The sequence below is a fragment of the Besnoitia besnoiti genome (genome assembly GCF_002563875.1).
Source record: "Besnoitia besnoiti strain Bb-Ger1 chromosome Unknown contig00019, whole genome shotgun sequence".
Lineage (NCBI taxonomy): Eukaryota > Apicomplexa > Conoidasida > Eucoccidiorida > Sarcocystidae > Besnoitia > Besnoitia besnoiti.
In genome coordinates this window covers 147,834-163,239 of record NW_021703919.1, presented here as the reverse complement: position 1 = coordinate 163,239, position 15,406 = coordinate 147,834, and the positions used below count along the sequence as shown (strand labels likewise).

The following is a 15,406-nucleotide window of genomic DNA, read 5'->3' as shown; positions in this document are numbered from 1 at the left end:
AAGCTCTCTGTAAAACCCTCTGTTCGGGTACGAGTGACAGTCGGGAAGCAAAATGAAGGGGGCGTTAGCCTGCTCAGAAGTCGAAGAAGGGTGGAATGCGTGTGGCGTGATAGCGCAAGAGCCTCAATTTCCACGTAATTTTGATCTGGCGTTCGGGTCGCCATTGTCGCGGGGCCAGGGTGGACACGCGGCGGTGTGCCCACCCTGGCGTGTTCGTAGACTCTGATAGCTGCTTTTGGGGCCGTGGCACCTGCTCAGAGTTGGTAGCCCATGTTTCTCAAGTGTGTGGCGAGATCCACCTGTCCCTGTCTGAGGCACCAGTCAGCGACCATTTCTCGATTCTTGCCTAGGCGTGTTGTGCGTCAGGGATCTTCTGACTGTGAAAGGTGGGTAGTGATGCATGTTGTGAGGTGGCGGTCACTCGGGGAGCTCTCCACTGACGCAACTTGCGGCAGACTATCGCGTCGACTGGCAGAGCGTGCGCTGAGACGTTCTCTCGAGCTGGTTTTCTTTGTGGTCGTGCCCTCAGGTACCAGCATGCAGGACTCGAAGAGGACGCGGGGCGCGAGGTCAACGTCGGTGCCTGTCATGATGCTTCCCCGGCGGCTGTTGGAGCTCGACCCGGGAACGCTTCCACGCGTCGAAATGGACTCTGGCAAGCTCATTCTGACCTGGTCTGACCCGCCTGCCCCCCTAAGATGAAGTCTCTCTGGCTGCGGCAGGGCTTCCGAGCTGCTGCCAGACGCTGTCGCAGAGAGCTGCGAGCTTCCAGCTGCAGAGTCCACTCGAGACCGCCGCCAACTGCGCCGCCTCGCGACCCCACTGTATCTACGATCGCTCTGGCTTGCGCGGTGCCCTGCGCGGCCGCTCGGCCGGCGGAGGTGGGCCGTTCGACTCTCCATCACGAAAGACACAAACCGAGCGGCGCACCACTCTGGGTTCGCGAGCTTTCCGTGGAGTCGCATGCGCTGTCTTCGGAACCAGCTCTGGAGCGTCTCCGCGGCCAAGTGGTGGCGAAGGTCGTACCTGGTCTCCACGTGGGCAAGCTCGGGAAACTTCCCCATCCAACTGCTGATGAGGCGCGGATTCAGCTCGACCTGGCCGTCCTGCATGTCCATGACGCCGTGACTCATGGCGTGGAATTCGCACGCTCGCTTGGCGCAGTTGAGAACCACGTCCCGAAGATGGACTCGCGCCCCAGCGTAGACTGGAAGGCCGTATTTGGCGATGTACTTGAGCACTTTCTGCCGTTTCTCATCGGGGTGAAAACGGTGCTTTATGCCCATTGGCTGGTCGATCGTCCTCAGGAGGGCGATCATGTCAGTGAGGCTTTTGTAGTTCGTGCTGAGCTCGTCCTTGGGGTTCCAGCGTTCAATCAAGACGCGTTTCTGACACGAAATATTCCACAAGTTCTCGTCCTTCACTGTGTCCATGTATTCGTCGAGGACAGCGGTGGTGAAGAGATCCATGAGGATGAAAAAAACGAGGACGATGAAGGAAATGAAGAAGACCACAACTGTCACGCGGAGCAGTTTCTGGTCTGTCGCGGTGTAGTGCATCCGCAGCTGCTGAAGAATCATGTGCCAGTCCTCGCCAGTGCAGCTGCCTATCAGCGCCATCACGGCCCTCGGCAGCATTTTGAAGTTTGCGTGGCGATTGAAGTACGTTTCTACTGGGGCGCCGCTGAAGAGGACGACCCCCCAGATGGCGAAGAAGAAAATCGAGAGGCCCAGAAGCGTAAGCACGCTGAGGAAGCTCTTCATAACTCGCGAGATCGTTGTAAACAACGTCTGGAAAAAGGGCATCTGGCGGTATAGGAAGCGCGCGATCCGGAAGAGGCGTAAACTTAGGAGCCAGGAGGTCAGTGCGTCCACGCGCCAGACCCACCCCATCCACAAAACGACGCCAGCGCCAAAGGTCCCAGCGAGCAGGCAGCAAAGAACAACGTCGAGGATGTCCAACGCCTCGCGAAAAAACAGGCGGCCGCGAGCAAAGATTCTCGTACCGATTTCGATGAAAAAGAAAGCAGAAAGACACACAATGGCGATGTGGAGCTCAAGTCGTCGGCCCTGCCGATGGGGCCCGAGTGTCATGTCGTACCACGGGCCGTAGAAGAAAAGAAGGAGACAGCACAGGCACGTATGGACGGCAACGGCCATTCTGAAGCATCCGCTTGTTATCAGTGCAGCAGCTTTCTTCCTTGCCATCGCGAGCCGTTTGCTGTCGACCCCGGTGAAGTCTGGCATGGTGTCGCCGTGCTGGAGCGCCGAGTTGAAGAGGAGCTCCTGAATTTCAATCCACTTGTGTACCGTCGCGCTGAGCAGACTTCCTTCCATCTCCATGCGAGCCTTCTTCCTCCGGGACGCGTCAACGATGATGCCCACGCACATCTTGACCCCGAAGATCGAGACTGCCGAGATGAAGAGGAAGACGAGAACCGACAGAGCGACTTGCTGGGTGGGATTGCGGTCGAGGAGCCTGGAGAGCAGCAGCGGCCAGCCCTCGTTGGTGGCGAGGACGAAGACGCCTATCGAGGCTTCAAAGAAAGTCTGGAACGTATACAGGACCTCGTTGGGGTTGTCCGGCGGCACGTAGCCGACGCGCATGATCCGAGAGAAAATGAGCGCAAACATGACAAAGACCAGGCTCAAGAAGGCCGAGAGAAGCACGAGACTTCGTGTGCAAGCCAGAAGCGAGCGGACCACGATGCGGACGCCCTCCATCTGGACAAGCGAAAACAAGTGAAACGAGCGAAACGAACGCAAAACTTTGACGAGGCGAAAGAGGGGAAGCTGCCAGACGAAGCGGCAGGCGTAACTACGCCAATCGGCAGCAAAGAGCGTCTGGTTGATCAGCAGGAGCACACACGACACGAGGGAGACCAGAAACCCGGCGCGCGATGCGCCGGAGCCCAGTGCGAGGCATCCGCCTCGACACCAGCCGTACGCGCCAACCCTGAGGAGGGACTCAGCAAGAAAGAGAAAGGCAAAAAATCCACTCCAGCACTCCAAAGACGTTCCGCGCCTGTTCGTTGTCGGTCAGCATGCACTCGACAACCAGACAAAGCAGCGAAACGACTTCAAGCGCGGCCAGCGCCCAGCCGTACGCTGTTGCGCTCGTCAGGCGCCTGAGAAGCGTAGCCACAGGCCCGCCCCGCAAAAAGGCGAGGCTCGCGGTGGGAGTCGACTGGCTGCCGAGATCCCCCCCCCCACCGAGCTTTGTTCGCGCTTTCGGCGCACGCCGGGAGCCGGCAAGGCACTCGCCGTTGACGCATCCTCGAGGCCTTCCTCCATGAGGATGAAGCGGATGAAGTCCACGATCGCGTCAGGGCGGTCGATGTCGTAGGACACGATTCGCTCGTTCAGCCACTTGAAAGGCGAGGATACCAGCCGAGCGACCGCGTCGTAGCAACATATCAGCGTAAGCGTGAAGAGGTAGCAGACGGACTCGCCGAGGGACAGGGGCCCTTCAGGCCCGTCCACGGCGCCGTCCCCAGCGGCATCTGTGGAAGAAAGCGCGCAAAAAAGGGGGGAGGAGAAAGTGTGCTCGCAGCTTCGCGCTGACGCGGCGCGGGCAGTGCTGTTTGCAAAATCTTCGCCGCAACCGTTGCGAGTTAGTTACGCTGTGACTCCCGGCGGGGCGCGCAGACTTGCTGCGTACGCTGGCGGCGACACGCGACTCATGCCCCAGCCTACCTTCCGCAGCGCAAGCCCCGCGCGAGGCCTCAGTTGCTCTCGATGACCACTTGAGCAGCTGCATTTCATGTCCCCGTCGTATCGTACGTTCTGGCAGGAGCCTGCGCCTCTTCCTCTTCGAACAGCTTCACGCCATGTGAGGGGACCATGCCAACGAGGGACACTCTCGAGCTTACCGGTGGCAGAGTGGACTGAGAGAGCCGCGTCGTCGGGGCGGGTGCTTGCGAGGTGGGTATCGGAGCCGGGATTGACCGCCCACAGTCCTTCGACGTCGTCGGCGCCATGGTTCCTCTGTCTGCCGCAGAGGCCTCCAGCAGGATAACGGAGGGCGGTAGGCTGAGCCTGACAGCAGTCTCCACTCAGAACACCACCCGTTGCGTCGCTCGGCCGTGTCTGGCCAGGCGACGGCCTCTCGCTCTCTGTTGCAGGCCCTCGCTTGGATTCACGCCGTCTGCCCCTGCGCCAGAAAGAAACCGCGTGAGCTGCGACAGCGCGTTGCTTGTCTCTGCGAAACCTCAGGCCGCCTGGCCTCCTTTCCGGCGGCCTGCTTCCGTTGGCGGAGGCCCTCTGGCTGCGGCGCCGCAGCGTCGAGGCCCTGGAGATGGACTGCGTGAGTCTCTGGAGCATCCACGCGGCGCCCGAGCTGGTGTTTGAAAAAGTGGGCGCCTCTTGGTTGGGCAGCGATCGGGGGCGGAGGAACTCACTCAGCGCGCGCCAGGCTTTTCTTCGGCCGACTATTTTGGGCGAGGCGAGAGAATACATTCTCTGCAAGTTGCTTGTGTCTATCGCTGCGCGCGTCGGCATCTCGACGCCGAGTTCTCGGCAGAGTTTGATGAACCGGAAAATGTGTGAATTGAACACCACTTTGCGCGCGGTCACGTACTGGCCGATGAGGACGGCCTCAAATACGTTGTAGAAGAAACAGCACAGCGTCACGACGGCGAAGAAGATGTAGACTGAGATGATGTAGACGTTGCCGCGGCTCGCGAGCGCGACGTTAGAGGAGACTGCACTGCCTGGCGCGCCTGGAAAGCGACCCATATACACGCTATACAACTCCTGCATCGTCACATGCCAGCTTTCTCCAGTCAGCAAACCAAAGACAAGGAGCAGCGCTTGCCATATCGATTCGAAGTTGCAGTACTTCGTTACAGTGAGCGGCCAGCCGTAGCTGCCGTAGTTGGGGTCGAAGAAGAGGGCAAAGCCGAATGTGGCGAAGACGTAGACTTGGAAGATCAGCAGAGCGTAGAAGAAGAATATGTTTCTGACCAAATCGGCCGTGACTTCCACGAGCAGCCTCAGCGCGGGGAAGTTTCGTACCAGTTTAAAGAGGCGGAGACTGTGAAGCACACTCAAAACGAGGGCTGTCGCCTTCACGCCTGGGCTCCTGCCGCGAATGGCGGCGTCTGAGCAGCTGGAAAAGCTCCCGCAGATCGCGAGACTGAAGACCACCTCGACTCCACCAACGATGGCCTGGCCAAGGTCAAAGACCTTAAACCCGTCGCGGAGAAATTCTCGGCAGCCGCAAGCGATCAACTGCAGTACAACGTCCACACAGTAGCACACGAAAAATATGCAGTTGACAAAGCCGTAAGTGTCTGCGCGGTCCCCTGAGTTCAACAGAATAATCAGGACGGCGTCTGTCGCAGACACCAGAAACATCGCCGTCACGTATGGCTTGCGGGCGACAACGCTGTATATAGCTCGGCAAAGCCTGGTCCAGTACTGCCGGAAGGGCGCGCATCCGGTTTGAGGCAGTCTGATTTGTTGATCTGCAGTTTCGATGGCGTCCGCGTTTTGTTGCCTCGAGTGAACCCGGTGCCCCAGGAGGAAGTCGATCGTTTTTGCTTCATCGCGGAGGACTTCGTTGTCTTCTACCTTTTGCAGGAGGAAGCGGATCCATGATCCATTCCACTCCCAAGATCTCAAACATCTGGAGGTCCTCTTTTTTCGCGTCAGTCGCTCGCGATCTGCTGGTTTCCAGCACGGTACTCTCCCACATGATGGCGACCACGACGTTCATCAAAAACAAATTTCCGAGGATGACTACCGAATGATGGAGAAGGTAGATAAGCACGCCTCGGTATGTGCTGTCCCCATCCGCGAGACGGTACATGACCTCCGTCCATCCTTCGAGATTTACGCATTGAAGAAAGCTTACGAGGGCTGAGAATGTGTCATGGAAGCCAGTCAATCCCCAATCGCCGAGGGGTGTGTCATACATCGCACGCCATCCCTTCAGCTCAAGCTCGTAGAGCTCTGGAGACGTGCACAGCTTCGAGTCCCTCGGCAAGAGAAAGATATTTCGGCATTCTGTGCCTTCGCGGCAGGGCAAATCCGGTCGACAGAGGCGCTCTTGACTGGCATCATATTCCCAGAATCCGCTGTCCGCCTTGCATACCAACGAGGTGTCTTCGGCTCCAGACCCACTCAGAGGTGGCTGTAACGTCGGTGTATCGCGAGTCATCTTCGTGTAACAAACGTTGAACTGAGTGTAGCCGTAGGTGTGGCTGTAGACAATGAGATAGCAGAAGACCAAGATGCACACGAGACCGGCCAAGGCTAGCAGATTCGCCAGGCATTTTCGAAAGATACTAAACACGAGCTTGCACGTCTCGGTTTCGAAGAGCCGTAAGACACGCAAGTTGCGGGCCAGTGAGAAAAACAGAGCGACTTCAGATGTATACCAGGAGACTTGAGGCAAATCCGGTGGCGGATTGCAGCGAGCAAGATACGTCACGATGAGGTCGCTGATGGCTACGACCAAAACGGAGAAGTTGAACAGACAACGGGGTTGACGAAAGTAGCATCGCTGCCCCTTCCACAGGCCGAGAGCGATGGTATCATAGACGAACTCGAGGAGAAGTAAAGCGACTAATATGAGTTCTAGGGGATCTGATATCTGCAGCGGTAGGTGAGCCGCCTCAGCATCAAGATGCAGGATTTCGTTCACACACACATAGCCGATGAGGAAATACTTTATGGTCACACTCTCCGAGAGAGTCGTGCAGAGCCGTCTAATTCGGGAATTTAGATGGAATATGCCCCATGATCTGCGAGAGTAATCTCGCGCGGTATCGCAGCCAAAGCAGCGATCAACTGCATGGTAGGCCTTTCTAAAAATCAGCTTGCAGCTGCATCGCCACTGCTGCTCGGCGGGTTCTACAACCCCGACAATATCGGGGACGAGTTTAATGCTCACCCTTCGTCCTTCCTCCTCGTGCCCGCTTGCCCGAATGCGCCCATTCTCACAGCCGGCAGGGCTACCCGGCCTCGCGATCAGAGGCTCCATATTGCCTCTACCGCTTCCCGTCGCCTCCTACGTTGCTACAGCCATGCTATCGGGACTCCAACGGCTGGGCCAATTGACGGTACGGCCGTTTTCAGACCCCCCACTGGCGGGTCTTGCTGTGCAAACGAGCGACTACCTATTGCCAGCAGTGTCTTGTCGACCAAGGGTGACGAAAAAGCGGGAGGAAGTTGCTTGACGCTGCCTGCTGATTTACGCTTTGAGACATGAACAAAATGAATGCGTCGCTCCACGTTTGGTGCTTGCCTTGCTGGGGCATTGCCGAGCCAATGGAACCAGTGCGCGAACCGAATATTCTGCGCTTCTCAGAAACGATTAGAACAGATCTACAACAAGCTCGGATCCTGAACCTGCGTCAGCTGCGTGCACTTTTGACGCCAGCGATAAGAGACAGCGTTGCTGAAATATGGACCTCTTTTTCAATTTGAAGCGGCCCTTGTGTATACCACGGCGTGCAAACCAAGCATGACTAGACCATATCTTAGTCTTGATACTCTAACCAGCAATAACCACACTACTCTTCATCCAATGAAAGACGCCGCCCGGCTTACTGATGGGCAGGATAGTACAATGCGCATGTGACTAGTTGCATTCACGAGGACTGCAGATCCGCTGGTGCCTAGAACGTTTACGCTCACTGGCGATGTCGCCCGAAATCCGTATCTTGTCGGACGCTCCGCGGGCGAAGGAGGGAACAACTCTGTCTCAAAGCGAGAGCCGTATTTTGTGTTCGGCTTGCTAGCGAGGCTTGGCAAAAGATCGGCCCGGATTTTTGAGCATGTGACTTTCCAAACTGCACAAAGCTCCCAACTGAGACTGAGTGGACAGCTCCGCCTGCTTGATATTGTCAAGCCCCACAGCCTCAGCGAGAGAAAAACAGATGCGATTTTTTTCCGCGAGCGTTCACATGCAGAGAAAAGGCGCGTCGTCACTTGGATTTATCCATCATGTGAACAAAATCAAGAAAACTGACATCCTCGATGCTGCAGCTAAGCTGTGTGTACATGATGTGCTCCGTTCGAAAAAACCTGGTGCACTGGGTTCGATGCGCGCTGTGCGTACCCGCGCCTTGCTGCGCCCTCCCACTCTGGAGTTTCGGAAATCCACACACGGGTCGACAGCATCTTCCTCGAGAGCGCGCGCCACTTCCACCTGCAGATGCATGGATTTGAGGCAGCTGCGATCTCTTGAGACAAAGTATTTACCCGGACCCGCTGAGTACCTCCACTTGGTGTCGCCCGTAGTCCTCCATCGGAAGCAACCAGACAGGAGGCGCCTGCCCTCTACACATGTTTCCGCAGAAAAGGTTCGAACGGAGCAATAGCAAGACTTGACAACTTGCTTCGGGCCGCCTGCATTTTCGAGCTATCACGCACCGGCTTGGTTTGAGGAAAGGACGCGCGTGGAGATATCGGCATTTCTAGACAGTCTCACCTCTGCGTAGGCTGACCTGAAGGTCCACGCCAAAGATCTCCCCTACATCCCGTCGTATCGACGAACGAACATAGGGCGCGAAAAGTAGGATGCGAGGGAGGAAGCACCGAAATTCACAAGTGCACAACAGCAAGGTGACTGGTATGGGAAACCACTGGAAACCAAGATCTTCTATTTCCAGCCGGCGAAGCACAGGAGGGGACCCAAGTGTCTGTTGTCTACATCAAAAATAATTTGTGATGAACTTGCGAATCTGAACCATAGACACAACTATGTTTCAATATTACGAATGTGGCGTAGAAAGTGAGCGACTCCAACGAGTGACGATGAATCCAAACGAGTGGGTACCAGCCAGCCTCGTGTCGTTGGAGTCAATTCAAACACGACGGCATTCCCATCAGGATCCCCCGTTAAGAAACGAAGAAACTGGGACAGAAGAGGCTCCCTCCGGTATGCATACGACGATTCTGTGAAGCACGCAACTCGAAAGTATGTAAGTGCACAGTTGGCGGCATCCTAAGAAAGCACTCAGTCTAATACCCTAAGCCAACGTCCGCGGCGCTGATCCGTGATGCCAAGGTAGGAGCCTGGTCGAGAAAGTCGCAACAGGCTCCCTTTTAACACTCACACAAGTGGGCGAATGTAACGCCTCGCTGCTCTCGGGTACCGGCACTGCAGTGATCGAGCCGTGATAACATCCGATGACGGTCCATAGCAGAAGGCTCGATACTGCACTAGCCCTCTCTTATGCAGCTGTGAGTACACTTGAGGCGCATGTCTTGTATAAGTGAGGTCTTCCACGGGTGCTTCGGCTGATCTATAGTGTACGATCCGACAACTGCGCCACCCCCCCCCCTCCGCTCCCCTGCGAAGGCGGGGCTCTACACGGAAGTGGCGCTCGCAACTCAGATCCAGGAGCGTGCCACTTTGGGGTTACTTCAGATTACGGTCCAAAATGCTGGTGTCCTTGTGTGGATGCCTGGAGTTCTTCATAGTGGACGTTACGCAGTCGCGTCACCAGCAGATGAGCGGCGCTGCATTCCTCTCCGCGTTCCAGGACGTGAAGCGCGGATACAACCTCCCTTCTGGCTCGTTGCCTCAGAGGATCACACCCGCTGTCAGCCAGAGCTGCCTGCACAACTCTTTCACGTGCGCAACTTTAGAGAGGCAAATTGCCGATGTCCACGTACGCCACAACGCCCTGCGTCAACACTGCAGCACAACTCGCGCATTTCTTTTTAAGTGAAAGAACTATATCCGCACTTTCCAGTTTCCACTCCGCGCAGGTGGAACCAACAGACTGAGACGATGGTCAGATGGGTGCAGGTCTAGCGTAGATGTGTGTAGTTCTGGTGTCGGAACGACGGACTGCGTCTCTGCGTTCAAGATGGCACGACACAAATTCATGCAGCACGGGGACCGGGGAGGGGGGGACGATGAATTCAAGATTTGAGTACTCGCAATGACTGCTATGTCACTCTGTTCCACAGGGTATGGCGCAATCAGACTTCCTCCGGAAGCCTTTTCAGAGCGGTTCGCTGGAGCATATTCAACTACGCGGCGGGTGTTCATCTCCGTCCTCGACCTGCGCCCGCGTCTCGTCCAAAGAATCTGAGAAAACATCTTGAAAGTCAAGCAAGACTTCTCACACTTCAGTCAATGCGCAGCGAACACAGACAGTCGGGACATTTGTGTGCGGTAAATAGATTCTCCTTTGCAAGTGTTTCACCTTCACACTTGTGTATGGCAAGGCTGCACGCAGATAGCTGGCCTCCGATTGTTGTCCATGACGAAACGTACGAAACTGTGTGTGCTCAAAAACCAGTATGTATTTCTCAAAGTTTTACTAGCTGACCCGTCTTTCTTTCAGGTTAGTCCCCCCTCTCTGCCCGACTATGAAGCAATTATCACGAGTGCATCACAATACGCAAGATACTGGTCTAGAACTGTCTCTCTGCACGTATGCGCATTTGCACTCACCCATTTAGGCCGCACGCAGCGAGAGATTCGTACGCATCAGGTCACCTGTCCTCATTCACACCTGCGTTATTTTCTGTGGTTCGAAATTCGTTTGCGCCTTGAAAATTTGGCGGCATGGCTTGACGAGACGTCTGCCGGCTACACGCCAAATGCCCACAGATGGTTGGGTGTCGGCCCCTCCCTCTCTGACAAGCTACAGGTCTTCTTACTGGGTGACGGTTGTGCTATATACATGTGTTAGTTGGGAAAAAGAGCATTTAGCGCCGTCTGGCGGGCATTAGAGCATTGCTCTGGCATCCACTTGTCCCCCCACCTGCATCTATGTTGCAGCACGCGTCTCCTGCTGCGAGGAACGGGTGATTCCCCCCCCCAACGTTATCGCTGTCTAACGGCTGTAGGGGATGCGCTTCTTTCCAGGTGCGATCCTCGAAGGCACTGCGCGGTAGTTCACAGTTCAAAGCAAAGTGCCACGACAGTTTAGTATACGACTAGTTTTGCGATATCTTCACAAATGTCGACCGGTTCCAACACCGCGACCGGCGACGGCATAGCTTCCAGGAGTAGCCGTAGCATGCCGAAAGCATTCACATCAGGCCCAATATGAAAACGCATCGCTACGTACAGAATAGAATGCAGACGAACGCATGTTTCTCTGTCGCCGAATCACGGACGGAGAACACAGATACGTCACACACACACACGAGAATGGAATACTGCGAAGGACAGCTATTCACCATGGCTAACCTCAGGGAGGCTTGTGGAATGCGCGCAAAGGACGCTCAAAAAAAAGAGCGTTTGGCAGGCGTGTCGCAAGCGATGTGACAGCACACACCGTCCAGAGGCAAGCACAGAAATTTGAGCTGCCGCGATATGTTACCAATCACAGAAGTTTGGTGCAGCAATGCGCCCCGTCACAGCTGTGCTACGTTTCCACTGCCGTATACTCAACGCGTCCGATGCCGCCTGTATCCACAGAGGCCGTGCACAAAAATCGCCAATCTATGTGCACACGCGTGTGCTGTCAAGACCACGGGTTGGCTCGCAAATGAAATGGGAGACGTCTTGAACCTGTAGAAATACGCGTATGTAGAATCCAAACAGGCTCCAAAAACTCCCAAAATTTACACGTTCAGCCCACTTGTACTTTGCCAATTTGCTTCCACCGAGTTGAGACACCTAGTGAAGCTGAACAAAATCCGCATGTTCAAATTCAGTACAATCTTAAGGGAAGATAGCAGCAAAGTTGACGTATACACACGCAACAGAGAGAAGAGAGGTCCCTCGTCCTGACTCCGAAGCCGGCTGGCCGCCAGACACGCGCACACCCTTGCATGGCTGCGAATCCTCGCTTCCCCAAGACAGACGAAGCCGTCAAAACAACACAGATATGAATAGCTTGTGGATAGTCTTTCGTCTCTTCCGAGGGACAGGTTCTTTGACGGCTGGCTGTGTGTCATTTCCCACGAACTGCCGTCCGTCCACTTTCTGTTCGCCACTAGGCCATAAAGAGCCACAGTGAGCGCTCAAAATGCACGATAATGTACATCATTTAGGACTGACACGAGTGCGCCGCAAATGTGGAAGACCAGTGCGCACCTGCACTTGATCCATCTGCATGGGTTGAAGAGCAATTCTTCCGGTTACGATCTGAGAGGGCAGCCTCACACTGTACTCAGAACGAGAGCGAGAGGGTACAACAGTCGCACACTCAGTGCAAACCGCTGTTTTAGGCCAACAGCCGCAATCCTGACTCTTGAATTCAGTGAAAGCGGGAGCACCCCACTTAGTGTCACGCCAAATAAAAAATCATTTCCTGCAAAAGGTCGCTCAGACAAACGGTGCCGACACCGTCACCCTGCTACGCCTTCTTACCTCGCGCCTGTCGGGAAGAGCGAAGGCCGATTGCGTCTTGCATCCCTCCCAAGCGCTCCATTATAGTTCTATACAGGTTCCTGACTTCAATCGCAGGAGCCACGGGCCTGAGAGCGAGAAGAAGGCGTCTGCTAATCCGCCGAACGAATTTCTCCGTAAGACAAACGTGCACTTACACGAAGACAGCGTCTCCGTGATCGAGGAGTGCGATAGAAAAAGAATCGAATCCCTGTTTGAAACCACCAGATACGAACATGCGTTCGTGCACGTCGTTCGTCGTATGTACCCACTGTATCTAACGATTCACACCTACGAAACTGGCATCCTTGCAGTCCCCTTCCCAGCCCGTTGCGACGCGGCGCGGCAGAACGCCGGAGTCTGTGCTTCCTGCACATCTTGCTGCGCTGGGCGGCTTGTCATGGATTCTCAGAGTCAGACGTATTGCATCCAATCTGGTTCACAAGAAGCAACACCGAGCGAGAAAACTTCTCGCTCAGACTCTCTTCCCTATAGATTTGGCCGTCACGTGGGAGAGGCATCCTCCCACACGCGATCTGTCTCTTCTGCTGAACCGAGGCGCGTGGAAAGTTTCGGCTTGCGACCTCGTCTCTTCTACGGAGCGACCGCCGCGGTGAAGCACTCCCCGCCAAAAGATTCCGCAGCAGCCTGCGAAATCTCCCCCGTAATTTTGGCATCACCCTCCGCCTGAAGGGCGAGATACAGGTACAGGCACAGATTCCCAATCGTGCAAATCACATGCAGCCCGACGTGGCACCAGGCGCCTGGCATTGAGCGGCCTCGGCTTGTCAGCGCACACCCCCCAAAGTAGCACGTAATTCCCGTTGAGGAGATGAGGAAATACACGACCTGAAACGAAAAGTCCGTCAAAAGGAAGGCAGACATCCAGTGAATCGCCGCCACGAACACGACTGCCGTTACATCGACGGTGCGGCGGATGCCAAGCTGCGGGCGCCACCAGTGGACAATCGACGTCGTGAAAACCAAGGCTCCAAGACTGGCGAGAGTGTAGCACTGGCAGTAGAAGGCGACGACAGGGTTGAGTATAAGCGAGCACGCGGACTTCCATAGGAGTCTCGCCGCCTCCTCGGTGACGAAAGGGACGGTTTGAATGACTACTTCTTCCGCCGCGCCGAGAGACGCAGCCCACTCGGCTACGACTTGCGACACAGACGTGGAACGCAGAACATCGGTCACGCTCTCCTCTCTCCCCCCCACTTCCTCTCTCCCTCCATGTGCGGGGCATGACTCCTCCTCAGAGGCCACGACGGGCTCTGGCGCTGCATCCATCGCACTTCTCGAGTCAGAAACCTTCTCGGGAGCAAGACCGGAAGACGGATGAACGGGTCGCCCTTCCTCGTGCTCCGCAGCCTGCTCGTCCGCGCTTCGTGTAAACAACGGCCAGGTCTTCTCGGGGAGAAAACTCGGCGGGAAAAAAGAAGAGAGGCGGGGACTTCCGGCCTGCTGAGCCCCGAGTGGTGAGCCAACGCTCATCAAGAACATGAGCAGATTCGGCACGCCGACAAACCGCGCTGGAGCGCCGCTGTCGCTCTCCTCGGGTTTCCCCTCTTCAGCTTGGCCGCCGGAAGAGAGTCCTGGAAAGCGGAAAAGATTTCGCGACCACGCGGTTTCTATCCGTTCCAAACCCAACTGACCGCGCTTTTCAGGAAGACCTTGTCTCTCCGCTTCCTCATCACGAGTCGCCGAGATCCAGTCTGGTTGCCCCTTCTGAGAGGCGGACACAGGCTTCACCTCTCGCTCGAAGACTGAACTGAAGCACGATGGCTCAAGGTCGCCTCCGGGAGGAAAGAGATCCGCGTCCTCCTCTGCCTCAGGAACAGCAGGCGACCACAGTCGCCCGTCGACTGTATTCTTCATTCTCTTTCGAGTCAGTGCCGAAAAGGCGTGCGAGGCCCTGTTCTTCAAGCAGGATACGTCGGAGCAAGATAGTGACGCCCTCCGTTCATGAACGGCGTAGTGAGGTCGCTCATCGGGTGGCGATTTTACCCGCCCCACTGCCTCCATTGTGCAAATGGAGTCTTCTGTTCGAATGTGTGAAGGCTGGAGCCTCAGGATAACTGAAAAACTTAAGCCGAGGAAGTCTGACTCGACGTTGAAGAAAAAGTGGACGCGCGGTGCAGCCAGTCTGTCCACCCGCCAGCGCGCCTGGCAAAAACGAAAACCCTCCAGGCAACAAATCAGTGAAAAACTCACAAATGCCTGAAATCTTGGTGGAGTCTGTGCCGCGACCTTGGGCAAATCGACAGGCACGATGCACGGGAAGAAAAAAAGTGACAAGCTGCGCAGCTGTCCTTCCGGCTTTTTGGCGACCCGCCTCGCCGCGAAGTTGAACAGAGGGGACGCAGCAAAAACAGTAAACTCCAACAGCCCAACAGCAGAGACGCGCGGGTGGATGAACAGTGGCTGTGCAGAGTTCAGTATTCCGGTTCTCGAAAAAAATTGGAGACGCCGCAAAAACCGGAACTTCGAGTTTGTCATCACGCAGGCCCGGGTGGTCCTCCGTTGAACCGCTGAAAACACCGAAGTGTGCTACTCGCGTGGTTTCGCCATAAAGTATGCAGCATGCGCGTGGAAAGAGAAACAACTAGCGAAACGGCAACGACAGGTGTAGACTTGTGCGGCGGGTGTCATGTTCGAGCGTGACGACTCCCCATACTCTCTGCCTTGTTCCGCTCACAGCTGACAGCCGTAGACGAGTGAACTAACTGCCGTTTCGAACGCTGCCCAGCCTATCGCTCTACAGCTCATGAATACCCCAGTGCTCGCCATTCCCCCGCACCGTCTGCCAAAGATTTGCGTATTTTCGACAAGTACTTCCACTGTTAAATGGGGGACACGGGCGGAGGCGTGGAACTTCGAAACCGAATGCTGACCTGTGTGAACACACACCACTCCCCCCTCTCGCAGGCCCGTTCAGACGCTGCCACGGGCGCGTTGAGTATCCGACATGTGTGTTGTCCACCAGGCAAGTAAGAGTCTGGCTAACATACAATCTTCTCGAACGAAGCGGGACAAGATGTAACAGCGACGCGCACAAGCCATTGATTTCTGCAATGGGGGTATCGCATGGTGGGGG

General features: G+C 55.9%; 2 protein-coding genes across 2 annotated transcripts; both read right to left on the bottom strand.

Moving 5' to 3' along the window:
- Nucleotides 1-362: 362 nt before the first annotated feature.
- Nucleotides 363-6,987, bottom strand: BESB_033250 (uncharacterized protein; the record flags this gene model as incomplete). The annotated part of the gene is made up of 4 exons (XM_029361913.1): nucleotides 363-2,723; nucleotides 3,213-3,502; nucleotides 3,872-5,335; nucleotides 5,574-6,987. The coding sequence occupies 4 exons, from the start codon at nucleotides 6,985-6,987 to the stop codon at nucleotides 363-365; spliced, it is 5,529 nt and encodes a 1,842-aa protein (XP_029215061.1).
- Nucleotides 6,988-12,903: 5,916 nt separating this feature from the next.
- BESB_033240 (uncharacterized protein) lies at nucleotides 12,904-14,334 on the bottom strand (the record flags this gene model as incomplete). The annotated part of the gene is made up of 1 exon (XM_029361912.1): nucleotides 12,904-14,334. One exon carries the CDS (start codon nucleotides 14,332-14,334, stop codon nucleotides 12,904-12,906), a length of 1,431 nt encoding a protein of 476 aa, XP_029215060.1.
- Between the last annotated feature and the right edge of the window lie 1,072 nt (nucleotides 14,335-15,406).